Source organism: Helianthus annuus, chromosome 12, assembly GCF_002127325.2.
Source record: "Helianthus annuus cultivar XRQ/B chromosome 12, HanXRQr2.0-SUNRISE, whole genome shotgun sequence".
Taxonomy (NCBI): Eukaryota; Viridiplantae; Streptophyta; class Magnoliopsida; order Asterales; family Asteraceae; genus Helianthus; species Helianthus annuus.
This window is the reverse complement of record NC_035444.2, coordinates 127,396,768-127,421,710: the sequence shown is the minus strand read 5'-3', so window position 1 is coordinate 127,421,710 and position 24,943 is coordinate 127,396,768. Positions and strand designations below refer to the sequence as shown.

The following is a 24,943-nucleotide window of genomic DNA, read 5'->3' as shown; positions in this document are numbered from 1 at the left end:
ATGAGATCCCTTGCTCATATGGTTATAAAACTCATTCTATTCACTCTTCCATCATATGGATGCCTTGGAATTTTGTACTCTTTATTAAGTCAAATATAAGGCTAGCCACCATGGTAAATACACGTTTTTTAGAGGAAAAGTTATAGGTTCAAACCTGAGTAGCATAGTATTTTAAAATTATTAATGTATATTCAAGTAGGAGTAACAGTTAAAAGAAATTATTAAATCACCTTCTTCAACCACAAGACATGTTAGATTATGAATGACTATATATGGATGCCTAGGAATTGTGAACCAAGTTATATCTCACCTTCGTCAACCACGTACCCTAAGCTTGTTGAATGACTAAATATGGATACCTTGAAAGTTTGTGCCACATGATAACTCATCTTATTCAACACCAAAGACGTGTTGGGGTTTCACTTTTAAATGACTAAATGTGAATACCTTATATATGGACTTTTTATGTACCGATATTGGGTTTTGAATGACTAAATATGGATGCTTTAAAATTTTGTAGACATAATAATTCCCTTCTTCAACCACCCATGGTATGGTGAATTTTGAATGACTAAACATGGATGCCTCGAAATTTGTACCACATAACTTTTTTTGAAATAAAATTGTTTTAAACCTATATGAGCATAGTAACATAGGGAATAACCCTCTGAGGTTATACCTTATGGCCATTTCCAATGTTTTTAGAACCGTACTGGACGTCGAACCGGTCTTCTTACAGGTTCAATAGTTCGATCGGACGTAAGAACCGAAAGGTATCGTAAATATTATAAAAATTAATAGTGTTAAATCAGAAAAAAATAACAATATAATAACAGGTCCAACCATTCCAAAAACCGGTCCGACCGGCTGGTTTCCCGGTCCAACCGCCGGGTCGCCAATTCAACTCCGGTTCAATGCATTTCCAGCCCAATACCATGACCCGGACCGGCTCAACCTCCGGTTCTCGGTCCTACTGGCCGGTCCGGTCCGGGTCTGAAAACACTGGTCATATCATTTGATGGGTTAAATGACGAGTCAACTTTGCATACTTTTAAAATGTCAAAAAATACATTTTTTTGCATAAAATTGTTTTAAACCTATATGAGCAATATTTTTGAAATTTAAACTGATCATACAACATTATTAAACATTTTTTGACATATTAGACTCGTCATAGGACTCATTCAACCATTCAGGCCCATGTTTGCATATACGATTAGTTGATTAGTGTAAACTATCTGTAACGGGTCAAAACAATTCCAAATTAGAATGTTAGGTTTAACCAACCATTTTATATGAGATCCCTTGCTCATATGGTTATAAAACTCATTCTATTCACTCTTCCATCATATGGATGCCTTGGAATTTTATACTCTTTATTAAGTCAAATATAAGGCTAGCCACCATGGTAAATACACGTTTTTTAGAGGAAAAGTTATAGGTTCAAACCTGAGTAGCATAGTATTTTAAAATTATTAATGTATATTCAAGTAGGAGTAACAGTTAAAAGAAATTATTAAATCACCTTCTTCAACCACAAGACATGTTAGATTATGAATGACTATATATGGATGCCTAGGAATTGTGAACCAAGTTATATCTCACCTTCGTCAACCACGTACCCTAAGCTTGTTGAATGACTAAATATGGATACCTTGAAAGTTTGTGCCACATGATAACTCATCTTATTCAACACCAAAGACGTGTTGGGTTTTCACTTTTAAATGACTAAATATGAATACCTTATATATGGACTTTTTATGTACCGATATTGGGTTTTGAATGACTAAATATGGATGCTTTAAAATTTTGTAGACATAATAATTCCCTTCTTCAACCACCCATGGTATGGTGAATTTTGAATGACTAAACATGGATGCCTCGAAATTTGTACCACATAACTTTTTTTGGAATGGCCAACTAAATCACCAGATAAGCATCCTGGAATGCCCTAAATCAAGCAAATGCATCTCCTCCTCCATAACAGTCAGATTTGGATACGGAACCAAGCCACCAGTTCCGTACAAAACATGCCCGCCGAAAGGGAGATTGCGGTAAAACCCGGTCCGACTCGGTCTCGAACTGACCAACCCCAGAGAGACCTAGTTTTAAACTTCATTGCCATCATCAATGTCCTTCAAAGTGATGCTAGTGGAAGTTAAACTTGAGAACTTCAGGAGAGAAATCAAATGACTAACCACTAGATAAACTTGTTAGGACATCTTGTACCACATAATAACTCACCTTCAACCACACCAAAGTAAGACACCACACCCAATGTGCGTGAAGGGCAACCGCACATGGTCCACTTTCTCAGTGGCCTATTATTATTGATTATATATATATATATATATATATATATATATATATATATATATATATGGTTGGGCTATATAGAAAACTCTAAAAATTTAAGAAACCCGGGAAACTCAAAGCTCCCGACTTTTAAAAAAAAAAAATAAATAACACATGTAATATACATGTTTTTAAGAGTTTTGGGCCAAAAAAATCAAAAAGGCGCCGAAGGGTTTTTTTTAAAAAAAAAAAAACAAATTTCAGCAACTTTCAGCATTTTTTGTCTAACACATGTTAGTCACCGAAGTTGCTGGAACTTGTTTATTTTTTAAAAAAAAAGTACTCGGCGCTTTTTTTGTTTTTTTTTGGCCCAAAACTCTTAAAAACATGTATATTACATGTGTTATTTTTTTCAAAAAAAAAAAAAAAAAGTCGGGAGCTTTGAGTTTCCAGAGTTTCTTAAAATTTTTAGGGTTTTTTGTCTAGCATTAGCCTATATTATATATATATATATATATATATATATATATATATATGGCCAGGATCATTTCAGAACCATAAATATTTACAGAACTTACAGAACTCCTTATAAACAATATTTTTATATATATAGTTTTATTTTAAAACTAAAGCTAACAAAATGACTCTTTGGTATAGTGGAAATCAAATGTTTCAAGTTCAATCTCGAGGAGTGGATTCCTCCATGCTTCACATGGGCTCATTTAGTAACTTGCTTATAATTAGTTATTTATTTATTTATTTTTTTTGCTAGGCTTTTTAGAGTTGCAACCTAATTCGTAGGATTTTACAATTTTTTTTTAACGACAACTTTCATAAAACAAAAAATGCAACTAGCAAGGAGCCACAGTAATACATACAATAAACACAAAGGCATTACAACGCAAATTTACACCAATCCTTCCATTCTAAATTCTTGAGCGGCGACCAAATTTTTATTCAAAGATACCCCAACGCTTTTATGTCTTCCTTGATTCTTTTAATCTTTACTATTCTATTCTTGAAAATGGCTTCATTTCACACATGCCAAAGACTCGAAACCGTGATTGGTATTACCGTTTGAATCCATTTTTTCTTCCTTTTTCGCACCTTTAAATAACTATGGAGGTTTATCATATCTCTCACCGAGAAGGCGTAAATACTCGGAACCACTCACTAATATATTGCCAATTCATCTTCGCTATACGACAAGAGGAAAATAAATGAGTGCTATTTTCATCGGCTTCCCCGAAGAGACGGCACGTTACCGACCCCACATTAAGTGGCGGACCCAGGAATTTTTTGCTGGGGGTGCGGAATATTTTTAAGATTTTAGGCCTCTAGTTATATAAAAAAATTGGTTCATAGCGGGTCGGATCAGGTAAGACAAAATAACATCAAAATAAAATTTATATAATCATCAAAAACACGTCAAACTTATTACAAACATATTTAAAATTGTGCCATATATGTATTTATTTTTTGAAATCTATCCAAAACATCATCTAGAGATACTAAACACTGCATAAGTTCATTACATTCTTACTCATGGTTCCTACCACATATAAATCGCTTAATAAGTTCATAAAACAACACTAAACACTTAAACAAAATAAACAGTCATGTTCAACCATAGTCCATAATTTTCAAGTTTATTTTCAAACATTCAAGCCATAGTATTAAATGTTGATTACTTGTAACTAATAATTTGAACAAACAAAGCTTTAAATAAAACAACAAAATCATTGAACTACAAGTCTAGAACAACAACAAAAAAACATCAAAAAACATAAAAAGATCAAACCCTTATACGTCTATATTTTCTCCTAATCATCACGTAAAACAAAAGAAAAACAATAAAGAAACCATAGTAGTTCAATATCGGAATTCTAGCGTAATATGGGTCGGTCTTGCTGGAATTTTGGTTTTTCCAGCAAAAAAAGTCGTCCAGTCGTGAGCAGTGGCGTCAAGTCGCTGAGAGTTTATTTGGGGCGGGACTTGGAATTGGAATGGGTGGATGGGTTTGGGTTATTTTATTTAGTTGAAATTTCTTTAGTTTGGGTTTGAGTTTGGGCTTGGGCTTGGGTGAATAAAAATAGATTGTAGATTGGGCTTTGATTGGGTTAAGTAATTAAGTGAATAAGTGGTTAAAAAATAATTATATAAATTGCGGTATATACCTATATATTACAAAATAACTTGTGTTTAATTTTTTTATAAATTCATAATATTTTTTTTTTCTAAGTGGAGCGGTTGAAAAATTTCAAGGGGTGCGGGTGAAAATTTTCAAGGGGTGCGGTCCAAATTTCCGACGAAAAATAACACTAAAAATTATTTTTTCAAGGGGTGCGCCCGCCCACCCTAAGCTTGGGGTGGGTACGCCCTTGCCCACATTTATATTTCATCTACCCAAAGACATCATCGTAGGATTTTACAAATTATGAATCACATAATTGCAACTAGTATCGTAGAGTATGAATTTTAAAAATTAATCAACAACTATGTTTTCAAAAATTTAAAAATTCTAATAATCGGGTGATAGATATACATCAAAAGCGAAATAACCGGTAGTTTTCATATTCATATAATATTTATTATAGCATCATTGTGATAAATATACATAAAAAGCGAAATAATCGGGTAATCCATTCATTGTGTTGTTCATGGTTCGGTCGGCTTGGTTATTATCCTTAACCGAAGCCGAAACCAAAGTCATCGGTTAGGCCATTTTATTAACCAATCGGTTTTTGGTTAATCCCTTCGGTTTATTCGGTTAGAATGACGGTTTTGTTTTGCTTCATTTAATTTCTGTTAATAGCTAAAACAAAATTTGGGCTAAAACTTTTGCATAGAAATATATGAAATTGAGTTATAAATATATATGAAATGAAAGTACAAATATATAAAATGGAGATATAAAATATGAAATTAGTGAACTACAAGTATTAAAGCTAGAAATATATAAAAATATGAATGATTTGGTTCGGTTCAGCTAATTTTGGTTAAACGAGAGTACACAAAATTGATAACTGGTTTTTGGTTAATTCGGTTTTCAGTTTTAAGTTAATTCAGTTTTTGGTTGATTTCGATTCGTTTTCAGCTGTTTTCGGTTTGGTTTAGGTTAATGATTTAGTTATTGCTCACCGATAATCGATTTTGGTTAATAAACCGATAGGTGCTCGCGTGATGCGGCGTGAAACACAGACATTGCCATGATGTGCATTGTTCGGTTGGTTAGATTATTATCCTCAACCTAAATCGAGGTCAGCAATTACTCCATTTTATTAACCAATCCGTTTTCGGTTAATCGGTTTGGTTTATTTAGTTAGATTGACGGTTTTGATTTGATTTATTTAATTTCGGTCAATAGCTAAAACCAAACTTGGGCTAAATTTTTTTATTAGACATACATGAAAGTTACGTATAAATACATGAAATGGATATATAGGGACATGAAATGAAGGTATAAATATATAAAATTGGGGTATAAAAGTAAAATACATGAATTGAAGATATAAAAGCTAGAAATATATGAAAATATGAACGGTCGGGTTCAATTAATTTTGGTTAAATAACAGTACAAAAAAAAAACAATAATCGTTTTTGGTTGATTCGGATTTCGGGTAATCAGTTTTGAGTTAATTATGTTTTTGGTTGATTTCGTCTCGGTTTCGATTAATGATTCAGTTATTACTCACCCTTAGACACTGTTAATCACGTAACATATCATTTTTTCAACTAAATATACTATAGCAAATACTCAAATTACAAAAATAAAATAATCATTTGTATGGTGTAATTTAAAAAAAATATTAATGTACCAAATAGTTATGACCGTTTAAAAATTGGGGGGGGGGTGCTATGTAACATTAGCAACATTTCAATGGTTGTACACTTTCGAACGTTTCCGTATTTAATAAAATTTTATATTATATTTACGAAATACGTAATCATACGATCGAGCAAAATGATATTCACGATATTTCCAGAACAAAATCCAAGTTACATATGCCTTAATACTCATCATATAGCTTAAATAACAAGTTAGAATGGTTAAAAATGGCACACAAGTGATAATACAAGTCCGGGGCCAAAACTGCTAAAAAGTGAAACTTTTTGGATCAGAGTGCCTTGCGGATCGTAAGACATAATGCCTTGCGGTCTGTAAGACATGCCCAGATGCAGAATTTTGCTTGTTCTTCAAGATGTGCCACCTATCTTCAAAACTTGACACCTAGCACAATTATGCCACCTTCATTATGGTCTTGACACTTGTTAGGACACGAATCAACATCATAATACCTCATCAAACACTTTTCAACACCTCCCTAATCCTTCATTAGTATAAATAGGCACTTGTTCATGAGATACAATCACACCATTCCTTTCTTTCACTCTCAAATCACTCTCTTGGAGCTTGCTTCTACATTGAAGCCTCCACTCTTGAGTTCTAATGTTCCCCTTGAAGCACTTATGAGCCAAAAGTCAAGCAAAATGACTTTTTCTTTGACTTTCGGTTCTGACCATTTCGGTCAAGTCAAAGTTCAAAATGATCTCTGCTACGTGATCGCAATATTGAAGGTGTTAATCCTTTGTGATTACACCCCCTGATCTTCACGTTTAATAGGCGAAATCACGAGTCAAATGTGTTTTAAATAAATGTAAAAAAATGCATAAAATGCATTTTACGAGAATAAGTTTTTAAGTATTAAAGCCAAAATTTTTGAAACCATATCAGTTTATATAACATTATAAAGCATGTTTTAACATGTCTAGCTCATCATTTCTAGTTTAGCGCTTATTCCTTAGTTAAAGAAAGTCAAGTAGTTTGACTTTCAAATCTGACCCGTTTGGTCAACCTTAGGATTCGACCAAGCCCAACTATATGACCGTAGTAAATAGGGAATATCCCTCTAAGGTTATACCTTATGGTCATATCCAATGTTTTCAGAACCGGACTAGACGTCAAACCGGTCTTCTTACCGGTTCAATGGTCCGATCGGACGTAAGAACCGGTCCGACCTGCCGGTTTCCTGGTCCAACCGCCGGGTCGCCGGTTCAATGCATTTCCGGCTTGAAACCATGACCCGGACCGGCTCAACCTCTGGTTCCTAGTCTGATTGGTCGGTTCGGTCCGGGTCTGAAAACACTGGTTATATTGTTTAATGGGTTAAATGACGAGTCAACTATACACACTTTAAAAATATCAAAAATACCTGTTTGCGTAAAATAGTTTTAAACCTATATGAGCAATATTTTTGACATTTAAACTGACAATACAACATTATTAAACATTTTTTGACATATCAGACTCGTCATAGGACTTATTCGACCATTCGGACCTGTGTTTGCGTATATGACTAGTTAATTCGCGTAAACTAGCCGTAACAGGTTAAAACACCTCAAAATACTTCCAACTTAGAATGTTAGGTTTAACCAACCATGTTATATGAGATCCCTTGCTCATATGGTTATAAAACTCGTTCTATTCTCTCTTCCATCAAATCTATATTATGCGCATTTTATGGTTATGAAACTTCTTGTTTCGTCAGATTCCGTGTTGTTACTTTAACCAAGAATAAATTGGTCAAAACTTAACCAGACAAAGTAAACTATTATATTTTGATTATGTTCATTGAAATACAATTTTAACGATGTATGATACATCAACAAACACCTATGTTTGAACCCTCAAATGTATGAAACCAAATCAAAGGTCAAAACTAGACTGTTTGTAAAGACCAATGGTTTTGACCATTTTCCGGGTTCCAAAAAAAAAAAAAAAAAAAACTTTCTAAATGAAAGTTGTAGAACACATTTTGATTTAGTGAACTGGAAATGTTTATAATTTTTCGACAGTGTTTACTATTTTTAACGTATTTTACAAAAGCAACACAGAAGGCTGCCAAAATTCCTATCTTCTAAAACGTTTAAACTTCTTCAAAGTTATAATGTTTTCGTAACCCTCATTCTTCCACCAACATTATCATAACAAAACCATTAATGAACAATTTCTAGGAAACACTTGAGTCTTGCTAAGCCCGATTAAGCACATCATCGACAACTCAAGTGAGTACATAGTCCCCATTTTTACATTTTCTAAATGTTTTGTGGTGATTCATATGTGCATAATATTTTTCCATGTTATCAAAACTACATATATGGTTTACATATACAATATGTTTTCAAATTGTGGTTACATATACATGGTACATTGTCCATTGTACTAAACATGATGGGAGTTGAACTCGACGATGATACTTTCATTAACTATGGCCAAGTCGGCCGGTAGTATGTTATAGCGCTATAGAATTGTCAATCACATTCCCGCTTCCTAGGTTTGTTTGGAAGTTTCCTCTGGGAATGACAGAAATTGTTAAACCCAAATTGATAAACCCTTTTTAGGGATTATCCGACAGTAAACAAAAGTCTGAATGTATTCGCCAACAAGCACACTCGTTTATACAAAATAACATATTTTTACAAAAGAATACATTGGTGTATACATAACAAGATATTTGGTTTATACAAGACATTTGGTTGGTTTATACAAGATATATGGTTGGTTTATACATGCCAATAGAATTGGTTGGTTTATACAAGTCACAAAGGGTTTTTAATTAAATCATACAATGTTTTCTTTTAAATCGAATGATTACTCATGCGGTTTACAAAAGAAACACTTTTTGTCAAAGGTTCATGGATACAAAGATTTATTTAAAATATCAACTTTGTAGTTGGTTAAACATATTTCAATATTCAAAGCCATGAGTTTTGACCACAAAACCTATGTTACTCACCAACATTTATTATTGACTGTCTTTTTCACATATGTTTCGAGGTACAAATGTTTGATGATTGTACAAGTTTGCTACATGTAGGATTCGGACTCGGGCCTTAGTTTGCCTTAGAGACTAAAGTATAATCTAGATGAGATGATTAAATTGATGGTATTTAATCACTTGACATTCTGGGATAATGACTAAGTAGGTTGGGCTTTAATCACTTGTACACTAAGGCGTTATCTACTTGTACCTTTTAATTCACACGTCAATATTGACCAAGACAACTATCGAAACGACGACAAAATTGAGTAGGTCGTCATTGTACATTTGGAATTTTTTAAAACTATAGTTTATAAGATATGACAAAAATACGCACAAGAATTATAAGTTTGTACCCATAATGATGTTAAAACTCAGAGATTTGAGTGTATTAAGAAGAGGGTTAAAATAGAATTATTGTTTAAAAGAACAATTTACTCTCATTTTAGGAGTGTATTTATAAATTAAGAGAAAAAAATTTCTTGATTTAGGTTTCTTAAAATGTCTCTCTTTTATGTATTATCAACTACTACAAAAAGAAGTCTGGCCACCGACAGGGCAATAGGAACGGCCCTTAATTGGGCAAAATAGGCGGCGGTCACTGACAGGGCAACAGGAACGGCCCTTAATTGGGCAAAAGGCGGCAAACTAATAGTGCCAGGCACCTGCCTGACACCACCCCTATTAGCCCAACAAATTTACGATTTTATCCCACTTTAAAATTACAATTTTGTCATTAGTTCAAAATTATGTTTTTTTCCCCGCTTAAAAATAAATTTACGTTTTTACTCCCAGCTAAATATTTCAATTTTGCCCCCGGTTCAAAATTACGATTTTGCCCCGTTTCGTTTTACAGTTTTGCCATTAGTTTTTTTCCTTTAAGGGTACGATTTCCCCATCAGGTCAAAGTTATGTTTTTACCCCCACTTAAAAATAAATTTACGCTTTTGCTCCCAGCTAAAAAATCAAGTTTGCCATCGGTTCAAAATTACGATTTTGGCCCGTATAAATTTATAATTTTGCCATTAGTTTTTTTCTCACACCCAAGTTACGATTTTGCCCTCAACTTAAATTTACATTTTGCCCATCTTTTTTGTTTGTTTTCATGGTGAAATTACAATTTTGCCCCCAGTGTAGAATTACAGTCGTGCCGGCAGCTTCCTAGCACTCCCCCGTTGGTCCATTTAATTTACGATTTATCCCCGAATTAAAATTATGATATCGCCCTCAGTTAAAAATTACGTTTTTCCAATCGTTTTAGTTTTTTTAGTAAAACTATAAAGTTTTTTTTTTTAATTGGTTTACTCGATTTAATTTTTTTCGTGTGAAGGAGCTGCCTAACACTCGCTCATTAGTCCTGAAAAATTACAGTTTTCCCCTGAGCCAAAAATTACGGCCTTATCATCGTTTTTGTTTTTTTTCCCTAGCAAAATTTTAGTAGTCTTTTTTTAATTGATTGAGAATTATTCGGTCATCACCCCGTAACGCAAACGGGGCATCAACTAGTTATAATATAATAAGCATGAATATATTATTTTATATTTGGGGATCTATTTCTATTAGCGAGCGCCCTCGAAAGCCACAGAATTCTAAATCTAATGGACAACCCCTGTACCCAACTCACTTTTGTGAAACGAGGATAAGATTTCATGGCATGTGTCGCATTTTGAAAATATTTCTTTTCTTGAAATTGTATATAATATATAGCAGATGTAGAGGTCCATAGCCACTGTATCAATCAAACCAAAGAAATGTATCGTTTCGAACATATCTATATATATTAATAAAGGAGATGATTTGGGCTATTTGTCCTTGGATGGTGAAGCCAATTTGATGATGTGGCAAGCATTTGTTTAGTGGACTTTGATTTTGGGAGGGAATCCGTCTCAATTCTCAATACACAAACCAAAATTCTAAAAACACAAACCAAAAAAGAAGTGAACGCGGGATCCGGCAATTTTCGGGTCGGATGTATGGGTTTTCCAAACCCGTGTATATAAGGCATCTAAAAAACCTAAACTTCTCTACATCCACATTCTTCTCCTTCGCCGCATCATACTTGAAACCCTAGATTCACATCTCAGCTACGCTATTCCAGATCATATTGCCTATTCTGCAATTTCTCTCACATCTCAGTTCTTCCAGGTATGTTGATTTTTGTATTTGATATGGATTTATACCTTTCTTCTTGCTCTCAAACCCTATTGTATCTTCCCCATTCACGTTTCCTAAATTTGAGTTTTTTTCTTTTTTTTTGCAATCAAACACTAATTTCTAATCACCAAACCCTAATCCCGCTACGCAGTTCTCCCTCAACCTCAGTTCCACCATTCAGCGATTTCACTTTGGATCTTGATGATTAGGTAATGAATGTGAGTGATTTCACTTTGAATCTTGATGTTTTGTATCAGAATTCCTATATTTTATAATGTGTTTTTCTTTCTTCAAAGTTCAAAAGGTAGATTGTATGAGGATATGAACACTTCTCTCGCCATTGAAGAATATATAAACGGTACAGTTGTTTGTAAATTTTTTTGGATATGAATTATTTCTGTACATTGGTTATTGTATGTATACAAGTATTAGGTTTGATATCCAGTATTTTGTTTACAATTTAAAAGTTTTAAGACGCACACCAAGTGCTTGATGAAATGCTACAGCAAAAGTGATTACTATTTCACATGTTACTAATTGGGTTCTTAGTGTTCCTTGCTCTTTGATTACAAATTTATTTTAGATGTAATTTAATTTTTCTATAATAGTCTATACATTATAATACTTATACATATAAGTTGCTTTCTAATTGTTGATGTCAACTTTGTTCCAAAACAGTTATGGAATATGTCGCTGGAGGAGAGCTATTTGACAAGTTTGTAGCGCAACGCTTCAGTGACGATGAGGTTCTACTACCACGTATACCAAAGGATTTATTTGTTTTAGATGATACATGTAAATCATTCTGGCTTCAACTTATGTGTCGCTTACCCAACTTTGCTAATTTTTTTTTGTAGAGATATAATGACTTTACTTATGTGAAAAGATACATTAACTGAAGAGGAAGCTTGGTTTTATGTCGGAGAAACTGTTTTGGCAATCGAATCCATTCACAAACATAACTATATTCAGAGGTTATAACAATTTTCCTTAATTCACTTCATACAAACATGTGACAGGTTTTTTTTTTATCAGAAATGTAATGTTTTTTAACTGTGACACGGATATTAAACTTGATAACTTGGTGCTTGATAAATTCGGCCACATGAAACTATCAGATTTTGGATTATGTAAACCGTTAGACTGCACTAATCTTCAGCAAAATGATTTCACTGCTGCAAAGAACTTAAGTGGGGCTCTTCAAAGTGACGGATGCCCTGCTGTACCGAGACGCACTCAACAGGAGCAACTGCAACATTGGCAGAGAAATAGGAGGATGCTGGTATGTTATTTTTGTTTAGAGTAAAATGCGATTTTTGTCGCTGAGGTTTGGCCAGTTTTGCGACTTTTGTCCAAAGGTTTGTTTTTCCGCATCTAGAACCAAAAGTTTTGATGAATAGTAGGACCCGATGTTAACATGTGTGTGTAGGCAATTGATGAATATTGAATGTATATGTTACAAATAAAGATATGTATGTTGTGTTGATGTAGATTGGAGCTCATCAATTCAAGGTTAGCAATGGGGATTGCATATTCACAGAAAAGTTAAAGTTCTATGAAGTGAATGATAAGGTTAGCTTAGCTTGAATTTACTCTAGAGTATGGTTATGTTTACTATTTCATTAGCAGATATAAGCACACATGTCTTGTATTGAGAAAGCATGTAAATTTGCTCTTTTTAATTTAAACAAGAGGCGGTTAGAGTATGAACACGTTAGGTGTTTTTCTTGATGGTGTTGTAGAAGAGCAAGTAAGAATAATTTGAACATACGCTTTCATCGCTTATAATAATTATATAAACCTGAAGCTTTATAATAATAAAATCACTTCTTATTTGTATGAGTATATAAGCAATAAGAATCACTTAAAAAATAAATGGGATTGATGCATTCTTTCAGATCATTAAATTGTATTTAGTTTTTAATTTGATGAATTGCAATGATGCTATTACCCCACATTGAATGAAGTTTATCTTTATTGGGTGGAATCATAATTTGTGTAGTTCCGTAGAAGTTTTAGGCTCTTACAAATAGTTTATTTTTTCTAATGAAAATGAGTTTCACATTCTTTTCTTCTTCTTTGCAGGCCTTAGATGCAAAATTAATTATCTTTAAGAAAAAGAGAAGAAAGAATTATTGATGAATAAAATGTCATAGACAGGTAAAGATAGATGTTTGCTATTTCAACCCATTTAATTATAAATTGGTTGATCTGGGTTAATTGGGTTGATCTGGGTTATGTTCTATTTTAATGGGTCAAATTGTTAAAATAATGCTAAAAATATGAATTGAAAACTATCTACAGATTGTTTTTGCTAATCACTTTCTCCACAACTTAATATTGTTTTTGCTAATCACTTTCTCCACAACTTAATTATTATAATAACACTATCGTGTGTGCTGTCATGTTTGAAATGTTAATTGCATACATTATAACATTGATTAATCAATTTTAATTTGTATCAATGCGTTTCGCAGAGGTTAGTTTACTCACCATGTTAAATCCGTGTCAATGTCTAATTTTACTTCACAAGAAGTTGAAGCCCTTAAAGAAGGCAGTAATCAGGTACAGATATCATCTAATATTATTTTCTATCGGGGGAATTTATTTATTTACTCACACGATATTTACAATTTACTTCTCCAGCGTGCAATGGAAACATTTATAAGAGATTGGGACCCACGAGAACATAGACTTCTACATAACAGGTGATGCACTTTTATACTTTTACGTTTTTACATTTAGTGTTTGAGTAGAAAGAATGTTAATTTAGTTTTTTATGCATGCTCGCTATTACAGCAATGTGGAGAAAGTTTGAGATTTTATAAAGAGTGTCTACGTGGATAAGAAGTTTTTCACTTCAAAGGCGTCCGGAAAACCTTCTAGAGATGCAATGGATGGTTCGGTTCTATATTGGATGTGATGGAAGTTGTTTTGAAGGTAGTTTATTCCTACTTCGTATATTGTGTTTGAATATATGTTGTAGTAGTTGGTTGTGAAAGATATTGGAGAGACTTTTTATGGTGTGATAAATTGGAGAGACTTTTTGTTGCTGTTAATAGTATATGTTGCACAATAAAAGAACTTTATTTTGTTTATTATGGAATGACAGGCATTTGCACCAAGGAGGTACTATGAAATCGACCTCCATTAACGGCGTGAAGATGTATACAGTTGTAGGATAACATCGCTCGCTGGCCACTTGGCTACCGCCGAAGAAGCTTAGAGCTCTTCGCAAAGACAAAAGTATGGATATTGCTTATTGTTTTTAGTTTCGTTAATAAACTTGATTGTGAATTTGATCTGTTAGATGTGGTACTTTTTTTTCATTAGCTATACAAGAATTGTTGTATTCTTTATTTAATGGTGTTATTTCTATGAAAAGATTACACGGAAAGGGTGGATTTGATCCAAGATTTAAGATTTGTCAACGTTCTAAAGCCATTGGTACATAATTGCACGCCAATTACTCGACAAAATGTCTCAATGAAGTGCTGCCATAAAAATTGAAGTCATAACGATGTCCAGCAGAGTTCCAGCAATAAGCAACTAACACACTTCTACTACAAATTGCACCACCAATATGTAAGTTTAAGTGCACAAGAATTGTTAATTTGCAAAAAAAAAGAAAAAGAAAAAAAAACCATTTAAATATTTTATACTCTATTACAAGAATCGATATTTTGTCAAAAATCCAATTTATGGAGTGGATTTGGTCCACCAGGCACAAGTTGCTCTTATTCGTTCACTTGATTTAGTTGTCTAACCTTCATAGCTGCATTGCCTTATTATTACTATCGTATTGTTTTTATATGAATTAAATATTTAAATTTCCTTACTTGTGTTAAATATATTTACTAATTTTTCTGTTGCTTTATTAATAATAATTTTTTAGTAAAAGTAAATTATAAATGTGCATCATAACCCGTCAATAAGTTTATAGTTTGTACATAAAATCATGGGACCGCCATTGGTACGGCATGGTAGCATACTGGGTCGGACTTTTTTGGTCTCACATAATAACCCATTAACAATATGGATATTATATAAGGTTTCATAACTTCATTTCTCTAAACCCTAGGTATCAGCCACCATGTTCCTCCTCCTTCTTCCTTACAATTCCTTTCAAAATGTTCCTCCTTCTTCTTCATTGTTGTTCTACGATTCAAACTCTACAATCGATCGGTATGTATTAATCATTTTGATATCTGTTATTTTGATTGTTAATTTCATCTATCTTTGTTGGTTTATCCCGTCTTTATTATTAATGTTGTTTATATGGTTTTTTCACATATAATCGGCGATTCCTTTATTGTTACGATTCCAAGTGTAAATCAGGTTAGTATTATTTGTTATTCCAATTGTTATTATGTTATATACTTGATCGTTCTTTCCCATTTGTAACGTGAATGTTTATATAATTTTTTCACATGTAATCAGCGGCGATTGTTTCCGGTTCTTATTCCATAAGTAAATCATTTCAGTATTATTTGTGATTCCGATTGTTAATTTTGTATATCTTTCATTCTTATGTGGCTAGATTTATATGTCATGCCAATTTTTTGGGGAAAAGTAATCGAAACCTTGCTGAGTGCGACATTTATCATCAGGTTAGAAATAAAAAAAATAGTATCTTTGCATTATAGTTTCCCTTTAATTTCTTTGTTGATTATATGTGGTTTAAGATTCAAACTTAATCACCATCGTTGTTTCTTTGTTTTTTGACCTCCATCTGCTACTGATATGTTTTTTAATTGAAATAGGTATGAAACTTCTATTTATTTATGGCTGACCTCCATATCTCTCTACCTATTGACTTGGATCTGCATATTCAATCAAGAATCTTTAAAAACATCTAAGGTAAAACTACATGATGATGGTTAAATATTGTTTGTTTATGTTGTTCGATCTTCAATTTATTCAAGAAAAGTTAAGCTTTTGATGTTGAAAACCGTTTCGGCAGTTGGTAATGTTTGTTGTTGTTCTTATTTTTTGTAGATCATTAGACATATAGAGAAGGTATGTAAACAATATTAGATTGTTATGTGTTTTAAGTATTTTAACTCAATTTTAAAGAATTTTCATGTATTTTTTGTTTTGTTGTTTATGATTTACATTATCTGATTTGAATGTTATGAGGGGATTATTTTTTGTGGATGTCTTTATTGAGTGATGTTGTTATTGATTCTTTTGTTTAGGTTTAAATTTTTTCATGAATAAACCTAAATGTTATGCCACTGCCGGACTATCAATCTTCGTCGAACATGTTACAGGTAATTTTCTTTTGATAGTTTTTTTTTTCTTAATTTTTGATCCCTTATAGTTTTAGGTTTCATCGTTTATGCTCAGTTTTTTTTACTGTCTTTTTTTAGTAATAAATTTTGTATTGTATTAATTATCAATCCATTAAAGAATTTGTATATTTTTATTGTCTGATATGTTTTTTTTCGGAATATTGATTGTGTTTCTAAAAATAAATATTTTTTTTAAAATTTTTTGAAATCGTTCCTTTTTTTTTCTTTTATAAGTTTCTCCCGTTATTATGAGTATGTTTCTATAAATAGTTTACCGTTTTATTTTTTTTTAAGCGTTCATAATTAAATTGCAGATATGGATCAGAGTAACAACAATCCTTCATTTTAAAGCTGATTGAGTAAGATGATCCATTATTTTTGGTATGTTTATTGGTTTTCTAATTACTATTCATATTTTAATATAGCTGATGTTTATCTTTTGTTTTATTTTTTAATAAACTCATAGGAAATACCTAATGACTTTGCTTCAATGATGTGGGGAGAGCAACCACCTTAAAAATAATCTGTTAAGATTGTTGATGGCAACAAGTTATGGTTTGTAAGACGGAAAAAAACTGATTTGGGCCCTGTACTTGGTGATGGCTTCACCAAAGTTGTTTGGGACAGTCGTATAACAAAAAATGACTATCTTATGTTTCAGTCATATTTTTTTCATCACTCTTTAAATTTCCAGTAACTTTTCATGTATTGTACTATCATTTCTACGTATTTTCATGTTTTCCATTGATGATAAACCTATGTTAGTTTTAATTATTTTTTTAGAAGATAAAAGTTTTGATTCTATAATTATAACCGTGTGTTATGATGTTTTATTTTAGCTTTCTGCTGGTGTTTAGAAAATGCATAATGCGTTCAAACAACTATATTCATCTTCTTCTGAACTTCCAATGAATGTCGTCGCTAATGATTGTTCCTTTGCTTCTTATTTTATTTTATCATATATTATTTTTTAAAACATTGAAGAGACTAATGAAATTCTTTTTTCCCAAAATCTTTCAGATTTCAGATGTTGGTTCTCTTACATTATGAAAGGTAATTCCTGAATGACGTCTTGAACGTGTTAAAGTAGAAGTTAAAGAAGAAGTTGCTGCTTAAAGTGTTTAGTATTAGGGTTTATAAATGTTTTTTCTCAGTATTACATTTTATAAATGTTTACTTCTACAGACGTTCGTATCATCGATTAATCTACCCTATTCATCATGAAATTTTCATTTATTCATATATATGTATATATATTATTTTAGAAACATAGATTAACAACCCGGGAGTATTCCCGGGTATAACCTAGTTACCCTATATACTTAAAGCACAAAGTCGGTGCCCTCGTCACCGACCAAACACGTTTTAGTCCTCCACGTTGTGCCATACTCCACCAGAAGAGAGATGGGAAACGGGAAGATAGGAAGAGAGCGATTCAAGGAGAAAGAGTTAAAGAGATGAGAAAGTGACAAGGGAGGGTCCGGCCACGGTTGTTCCGCGACGGCGCCATGGAGGGAACGCCATTGTACAATGATGGTGACGACGTTCGACGGTGTAATAGGTCACTGGTCTTCGTCAAAACAGTACCCAAGGTGGATGGGAAGCACCATTGATGGATTCTATGGCTGTAACCGCCTTCCAGATTTGCTCATCTAGGATCCCATGTTCTTCTGCACATCCTCCTCAATTCAAATGGTATACATTTCATTTCCGATCATCAAGTTCAGGCTTCAATTAAGCAAACAAATTGCAAATAGTATGATTGTATGAGTTCCGATGCAGGTTAGAGATATGATAATCCCTAATTTCTTAATTTCAGTCTGTTTGATGAATATTGCTCAAATTAGTTTGATGAAACGGAAGCAATTAAAGATCTTGATGAGTTATGTGTAGTCGATAATAAGTATCTTAATTCAAATGTTGAGAAATCACTTCTTGTAGAACGGTCTCAAATCTCTTTACAAAGGTTTATTCATGATGTTTAAGTTTATATTTCTTTGCCTTAATAGATAATAATTGTGACCCGTTTAACCCATAAAAACGAGGTTGATTTGGGTAGCATTTTGCCTCAAAATGGTCCAAAGTTGTGAGAATATATTAAGAATGCATGATACCTTAATTCGTTTTGCATCAAACATAAACATTGGATTTTGTTTGTACGAATATGGTTCTTTAACTAATGGTACTAAAAAAACATGAAGTTTCTTATTCGGTTCAAATTCCAGTTTGCATTCCAGTTCGATTTTGAAAACGTCAACCCAAACAACCTATGTGAACAACCCGATGAACACCCCAGGGACCCGTTTAAAATAAAACAAAACTCAAATCATCCTCTTTATGAGCAAATGGGCCGAAATTACTTCGTCATATTTCGTTTAATTTGAAGATAGCATCAAGCTTAACCTTTGTCATAGATTGACTTTAGCTAACCGTAGATCACTAGCTCAATGTACACCATCTTATCAATCTTGTAGACGTGTATAATTGTTTTGTACTTATTATGATTGAAGCGCGAGTGTTGCAAAATATGATGAACCAGTACCAAAACGAATCTTACGAGTTATATCAGGTCTGGTGATGGCAATTTTACATTCTTGAAATAATCTCAATGTATGTTGACTTTAACATATTTGATTTTGTCATAAGGCAAAGACCTGTGCATTTATGTATATATGTTTTTCATTTGTGTTTCTATAGGAAATATAACAATAATATATTCTGCAGATTTAATTTTACAAGTGAGGGAAATTGTTCTACTTGAGACAAAAGAGGGGTATTTTTAAGGGTTGGGCGAGCAAATTATTTCCTAGACCTGGCAAACGGGTTGGTTCGGGTCGGGTCGGGTCATGGGTCAAAACGGGTTCGGGTCAAAACGGGTCGGGTCAAAACGGGTCAATTACAAAAAAGGGTTGTTTTGGTTCGGGTCGGAACGGGTTCGGGTCGGAACGGGTTCGGGTCAGAACGGGTTCGGGTTGAAATGGGTCCGGGTCAGAACGGGTTTCGGGTCGGATCGGGTCGGATTGGTTAAAAATTGCTTTCTTTCACGTCTAAGCTAAGAGTATTATTTCATTTGCCGTTCAAGTGAAAAAAGTATTATTTATTTATTTTAAGTATTTATATGTATTTCAAATTCCAAGTTAGAAGTTAGATAAAAATCAATAAGCATATAAACATTTACTTGCAATCCCAAACACTCGCAAGAGTGATGTTGTACATTGCCTTCACGATCTTCTACATCCATAAATAAGTTTGCAGAATTTTCATTTCGTGATTTTCCAACACGAATTGCTTGATACACAAATAATTAAAATTGCCTTCTTTGATCTCTCAGTCGCCCTCTTTGTCTCCATTACAGAAAGCTAGAGAGAAATCTAATTAACAAAAATACATACCTATATAAACTTAAGTTCGATCAATCTACATGATCTGCATTAATTCACATATACATTATCAGTTGATGCTAATATCCACGCCAACAGCGATGCATTTACCAGCCTTTACTTAGCCATTCAATCCGATTTGGATCAAGCGCGGGAGGTCCGTGTTTTTTCATATATCAATTATATTGTACATTGTTGTTTCAGACGTACCAACCTATTTTATTTTGGATATATAGAAATCGGAGGTTGTTGCGGCCGAGAAAAACAGGGCGACAACGGTTGCTCTTAATGCCGAAATCCGACGGACTAAAGCTTGGGTCGAAACGGTTTGATTGGAAACGGTTCGCATCGAAACGCTACGGGTCGAAACGGTACGCGTCGAAACAGTTCGCGCCGAAACGGTACTGGTCGAAACAGTACTGGTCGAAACGGTATGGGTCGAAACGGTTCGATTCGAAACGGTTCGGGTTGAAACGGTACTTGGTCGAAACGGTACTGGTCGAAACGGTACTGGTCGAAATGGTACGGGTCGAAACGGAAACGGTACGGGTCGAAACGGTTCGATTCGAAACGGTTCAGGTTGAAACGGTACGGGTCGAAACGGTGCGCGTCGAAACGGTTTGCGTCGAAACGGTACGGATGGAAACAGTTCGCGTCGAAACAGTACGAACCCGTCCCGACCCCAAACTCGTCTCGTGCGGAAACTCGTCTCGGCCCAAAACCAGTTGCGATCCGAAACCCATCCAACCCGTGTCGGCCCGAAACCCGACCCGAACCGACCCCGTTCCGATCCAAAACCTGCGTCGTGTCGAAACCCGTCTCGGCCCGAAACTCAATTTGAACTGAACCCGTGCCGATCCAAAACTTGTTTCGTACCGTAATCCGTCTCGTGCGGATACTTGTGCCGGCTCGAAACCCATTCCGATCCGAAACCTACCCCATTTCTTTATGACACTAACCCACATTGACCCATTTCTTTAATGTTGTCGACCCGTTTTGACCCGAAAATAAAAATATGGAATTTCAAGTAACCCATTGTGACCCATTTAGTTAAAATATCTTACCCAAACCAACCCATAAAATTTTAAAAGCAACCCAAATTGACCCACTTAGAAGCTTTGGGTCAAGATTGCCCCCTCTACTGTATTTCCCGAAAATGCAAAAAAAAAAAAAAAAAAAAAAAATCATCAGACTTCATCTTCAACAAGCACGGATTCGATTTCAACTTGGGAGAAATGTGCAGATAATCACAACTCATTTTACCTGTTGCAACTTAATTTCAAAGCTATATTAAACAGTGGTCTTAGGAATTATCTTTAATGCTTCATTTAGTAATTTAAACTTATTGACTTCTTGTTCTCATGGCAGGACTAAAATCTAGCGAATCACTGGAGGTTTTTAAGACTAAAGTTCTATCAAAGGTAGACTGAACCTTTGCGTTTTTTTTTTTTTTTTTTTTCTAATATAAGGTAGACATCCAAAATGGTATCCACACTTAAACTAGGCAAACTTGGTGCACCAGGCAACTTCTTGAATATAGGGACTGACTTCAAGTATTTAACATTATTCAAATAAATGTTATATTATAAATGTAAAAATGATTATTTTTGGTCCACTCTACAAATCTCAAGAATGATGTATTATGTACATATACTTTTAGTGAATCCTGCCTTCTCTGTATATTTATTATTGTTATTATAACTATTATTAGTATTGTTATTTCATCTTTATTTTTTCATATTTTGGGTTGGATAATTGCTTTATGGATCGTATGCCTTTGAATTTGTAATATTTTTATTTTCTTTTTTACATTGCTTCTACTTATGCGATAATTTGAAGGGAAATAGTTTGCTTATAATGATGAAGAGAAGTTTGTTCATCGTTCGTTCAATTGTAAAAAGTTAACATTATACTTTTATATCAAATCAAATACGATGTATTTTTGAGTTTAGTTAGCATGCCCAGAATATTCATTTTCATATGCTTACCATTAACTATAACACGGTTTTCCATTGTCTTTTAACGCACGTGGATCATCACATGGAAGGCAAGCGATAATTACTTTATGGTTTGATCCAATTATAATGCTTATATAGGTTACGTTAAATTCAATCGGATGCGTCGAAACACGCCTTTTCATAAGGTTAATTAACGCATCACATAACGTCGGGACTATTCTATTCGATGTTTGCAATGTATCCGCGCCGCAACGCGCGCGGTCTTATAACTAGTTTCTATTATTTTAGGATTCATTTTCTTTTCTAGGAATATCACTAACACTCGTAGCTCGTTTATAAACGATCTTGATTCAGGTTTCACTCACCTCCCTTTCAACAAGTCGTACTATGTCATTCATAAACCCTATAATTTTGCTCTTGAGAAGCGCTATAGCTTCATCCATGGGGTTCACAAACTATGGGTTTTCTCCAATGATAAATCATTTCGTCCTGAAAGTCCCACCAAACCTCGCTCCGAGTTATCAGTCAATGTAAGTGTCAAATTTTTTAATGAGTTATTCTAGTTGAACCGAGTTCTCTAAAGTCACACCAAACAATTAACTTTTGTTTATTTTTATCTAAGTTTCAATCTAAAATTTTAATGAAATAAACTTAACCGTACAAATTTTATAGGGTCACGTGTATTCTACGAGTGTTTGGCAATTTGAAGCAGATGTGTTTGTGCCACATGGGACTAGTGGTGTGAGCTTGATGCAAGTGTTTGGGGGATCTCCACAGGCTACAACACTAATGATTCGTGTGTACGATGGAAGTCTTTACTACTATAGAAGCAAGGTTATTTTTAACCATATATACAATAAATGGTTCCGACTGAATGTTATCCATGATGTCGGAAACAACAACGTTAAGATCTACATAAATGGAGATCTTAAGTTTGAAGGGCGTGGCCGAGGTGGAACCGAACATTATTTTGAATGTGGAGTCTATGCACAAGATGAAGATTCCCCCTGTATGGAATCTCGATGGAAAAATGTTAACATATATAAGAAATCCAATTAGCTTTCGAACTGTTTCGTTCTTATAAAGTTACATGATATGACAATATTTCCATTCGGTTTTATCTTTATTTATATTATGGGTGTCAGACAAAACCAAATGGTTGTTCAAAGACAAGAAATTGACACATTCAAATGTAGTTCGTAGTGGTTCGTAACCAGATTTGAACATAACTAAAATATACTAAAATATATTTTTTATATGTAGATGTAAATTTATATTGATTTTTCATCAAAAATACACAGTTATTGTTCGTAGTGTTTTTTAAGATCTCTAAAAAAGTAAAAATTATATGCTGATTATCATTTATCAATTTACGGAATATGTAAATCCTTTTATAAGAAAAATACACAGCTATTGTTCGTAGTGTTTTTTAGAATTATGTATACATTTTTTGGCACAGTTAATTACTGTTAAGTGTTTAAAAATCGTTCATGCACTCGACACACGTAATTATAATCAGGCAATGTTATAAATGGTAGCTAGAGGGATGAAACTATTCAAAACAAAAGCTCTTTATTACAATATTCATGATTATGCTTTTGTGCTTACATCCAACAAATAACATTCAAAATCTACCAAAGAGTTGTAGCATTATTAGTGGTGGAATTGGCAGAATGTGGTGGAGGTGCGGTGGTTGGAAAGGGAGGAGGGGTGGTCGTAACATTGCCATTATCAGAAACATCACAATAGCCACGTAATATATCACCTTCTTCTGAAGTGAAACCAAGTGACCCCATCAATGACGGCCAACACAACTTTTCAATTTCCTTGATGGCCCTGCAACAACCCATCCCTAGATAAGTTTCTCCATTCAAAAAGAAAAGTATGATCTCTCCTGTGCAAGCATGAAGTTCAAACAATGTTTCCCAACACCCCGTTGAACCACCATCTTGACCATCATTACCTTTCTCGAGCTTGAGTCGTGCCACTAAGGATGGCGCACCAATTGTGGTTGTGTTGGTTAACGGCCTTGCGTGGACCAACATAGACACGGTTGAAAGAACTAGGGTTAGTACGATTATGGGAGAAAGTTTAGCCATGGTTAACTTGTTGTGTGGTTTTACATGAGATGGTATATGAGTTGAATTTATAGGAGATCAATGGTGAGGGGTTACAGATATTAGGAGGCCAAGGGACAAACACTAAAGAAAAATTTAAAGAGATATAATGTGATAATAACTACATGTATTATAAGCTAGTAATTAACAAAATTACTACATTAATACATGATTATTGGACAATGGAAGAATTAATAACCTTCATATGTTATATCATATAAGGGTGTACGGGGTGTAAGAGTGGAATGCATTCGGTGACCCCATTCACCTAAGGGGAACACCGCCGCCATCCCTTAGGTGAGTGGGTGAGGGGAGTGAAATGGGGGGGGGGGGGGTTCACCGAAGAGAGGGGAGGAGAGAGGGAGGAGAGAGGGAGAGCTTGACCAATCAATGCTTTTCTTTTTTTTTTTTTTTTTTTTTAAAAAAAAAAAAAACCAATTCACCTAAGAGGGGAGTGCCGCCATCAATTTAGGGTGTTAAGGGAGTTTAAGAGGGGAGTTGACGTGGCACACGAGTATTGGTTGGGCGTAAGAGAGGGGACTCACCTCTTAGGTGAGCACCCCTTACACCCTAACATCTCTCAAAGTCTTCTCATCATATATATTTATAGTTAATTACTATTACGTAAAACGTATTTTTAGTTCAACTAAAATTTATTAAACATATATCATGTTTTTTTAGTACTGCTTCCTAGATAGAGGATGTAACCCTTTGTTAATTGTATTCTTACTTACAAGATTAGCATATGTAAAACAAAATAAATATTTACTAATTATTCAACCTATAATATAACACCTAATTTGTTTCAAATAGTGGGGAATCCGCGCGTTCCAGCGGAGTCGACAATATGGGCCGAGAACATGATTCAAACCTAAAACGTTAAAAAATCGTATATACATACATATAAAAGCACTCAGCCTTCGC

The 24,943-nt window shown here is 33.9% G+C and overlaps 2 protein-coding genes and 5 long non-coding RNA genes across 13 annotated transcripts; 6 read left to right on the top strand and 1 right to left on the bottom strand.

Moving 5' to 3' along the window:
• Positions 1-11,396: 11,396 nt before the first annotated feature.
• On the top strand, positions 11,397-12,260 carry LOC110896961. Its single transcript, XR_002568317.1, has 4 exons — positions 11,397-11,479; positions 11,567-11,628; positions 11,949-12,016; positions 12,128-12,260. It is a non-coding gene; the product is annotated as an uncharacterized LOC110896961 (long non-coding RNA).
• Positions 12,261-12,436: 176 nt separating this feature from the next.
• Positions 12,437-13,430, top strand: LOC110896962. The gene is made up of 3 exons (XR_002568318.1): positions 12,437-12,552; positions 12,762-12,842; positions 13,356-13,430. It is a non-coding gene; the product is annotated as an uncharacterized LOC110896962 (long non-coding RNA).
• Positions 13,431-13,758: 328 nt separating this feature from the next.
• Positions 13,759-14,890, top strand: LOC110896963. Its single transcript, XR_002568319.2, has 5 exons — positions 13,759-13,835; positions 13,917-13,978; positions 14,070-14,210; positions 14,383-14,516; positions 14,656-14,890. It is a non-coding gene; the product is annotated as an uncharacterized LOC110896963 (long non-coding RNA).
• A 471-nt stretch (positions 14,891-15,361) lies between these two features.
• LOC110896964 lies at positions 15,362-17,857 on the top strand. 7 transcript variants are annotated; one of them, XR_004875021.1, is made up of 7 exons: positions 15,362-15,455; positions 15,599-15,608; positions 15,811-15,880; positions 16,034-16,130; positions 16,469-16,543; positions 16,879-16,923; positions 17,031-17,319. It is a non-coding gene; the product is annotated as an uncharacterized LOC110896964 (long non-coding RNA). The 7 variants fall into 7 exon arrangements; XR_004875024.1 differs by adding an exon at positions 16,269-16,289 and having other exon boundaries at positions 15,362-15,608; XR_002568320.2 differs by lacking the exon at positions 17,031-17,319 and adding an exon at positions 17,585-17,857 and having other exon boundaries at positions 15,362-15,608; positions 16,879-16,945.
• A 72-nt stretch (positions 17,858-17,929) lies between these two features.
• On the top strand, positions 17,930-21,609 carry LOC110896965. The gene is made up of 3 exons (XR_004875019.1): positions 17,930-20,101; positions 20,181-20,315; positions 21,313-21,609. It is a non-coding gene; the product is annotated as an uncharacterized LOC110896965 (long non-coding RNA).
• Positions 21,610-22,128: 519 nt separating this feature from the next.
• Positions 22,129-22,961, top strand: LOC110893267 (citrate-binding protein). The gene is made up of 3 exons (XM_022140379.1): positions 22,129-22,139; positions 22,210-22,432; positions 22,575-22,961. The coding sequence occupies exons 1-3, from the start codon at positions 22,129-22,131 to the stop codon at positions 22,959-22,961; spliced, it is 621 nt and encodes a 206-aa protein (XP_021996071.1).
• A 550-nt stretch (positions 22,962-23,511) lies between these two features.
• On the bottom strand, positions 23,512-23,970 carry LOC110896966 (egg cell-secreted protein 1.4). Its single transcript, XM_022143955.2, has one exon. The coding sequence runs from the start codon at positions 23,945-23,947 to the stop codon at positions 23,534-23,536; it is 414 nt and encodes a 137-aa protein (XP_021999647.1). The 5' UTR covers positions 23,948-23,970; the 3' UTR covers positions 23,512-23,533.
• Positions 23,971-24,943: the final 973 nt, after the last annotated feature.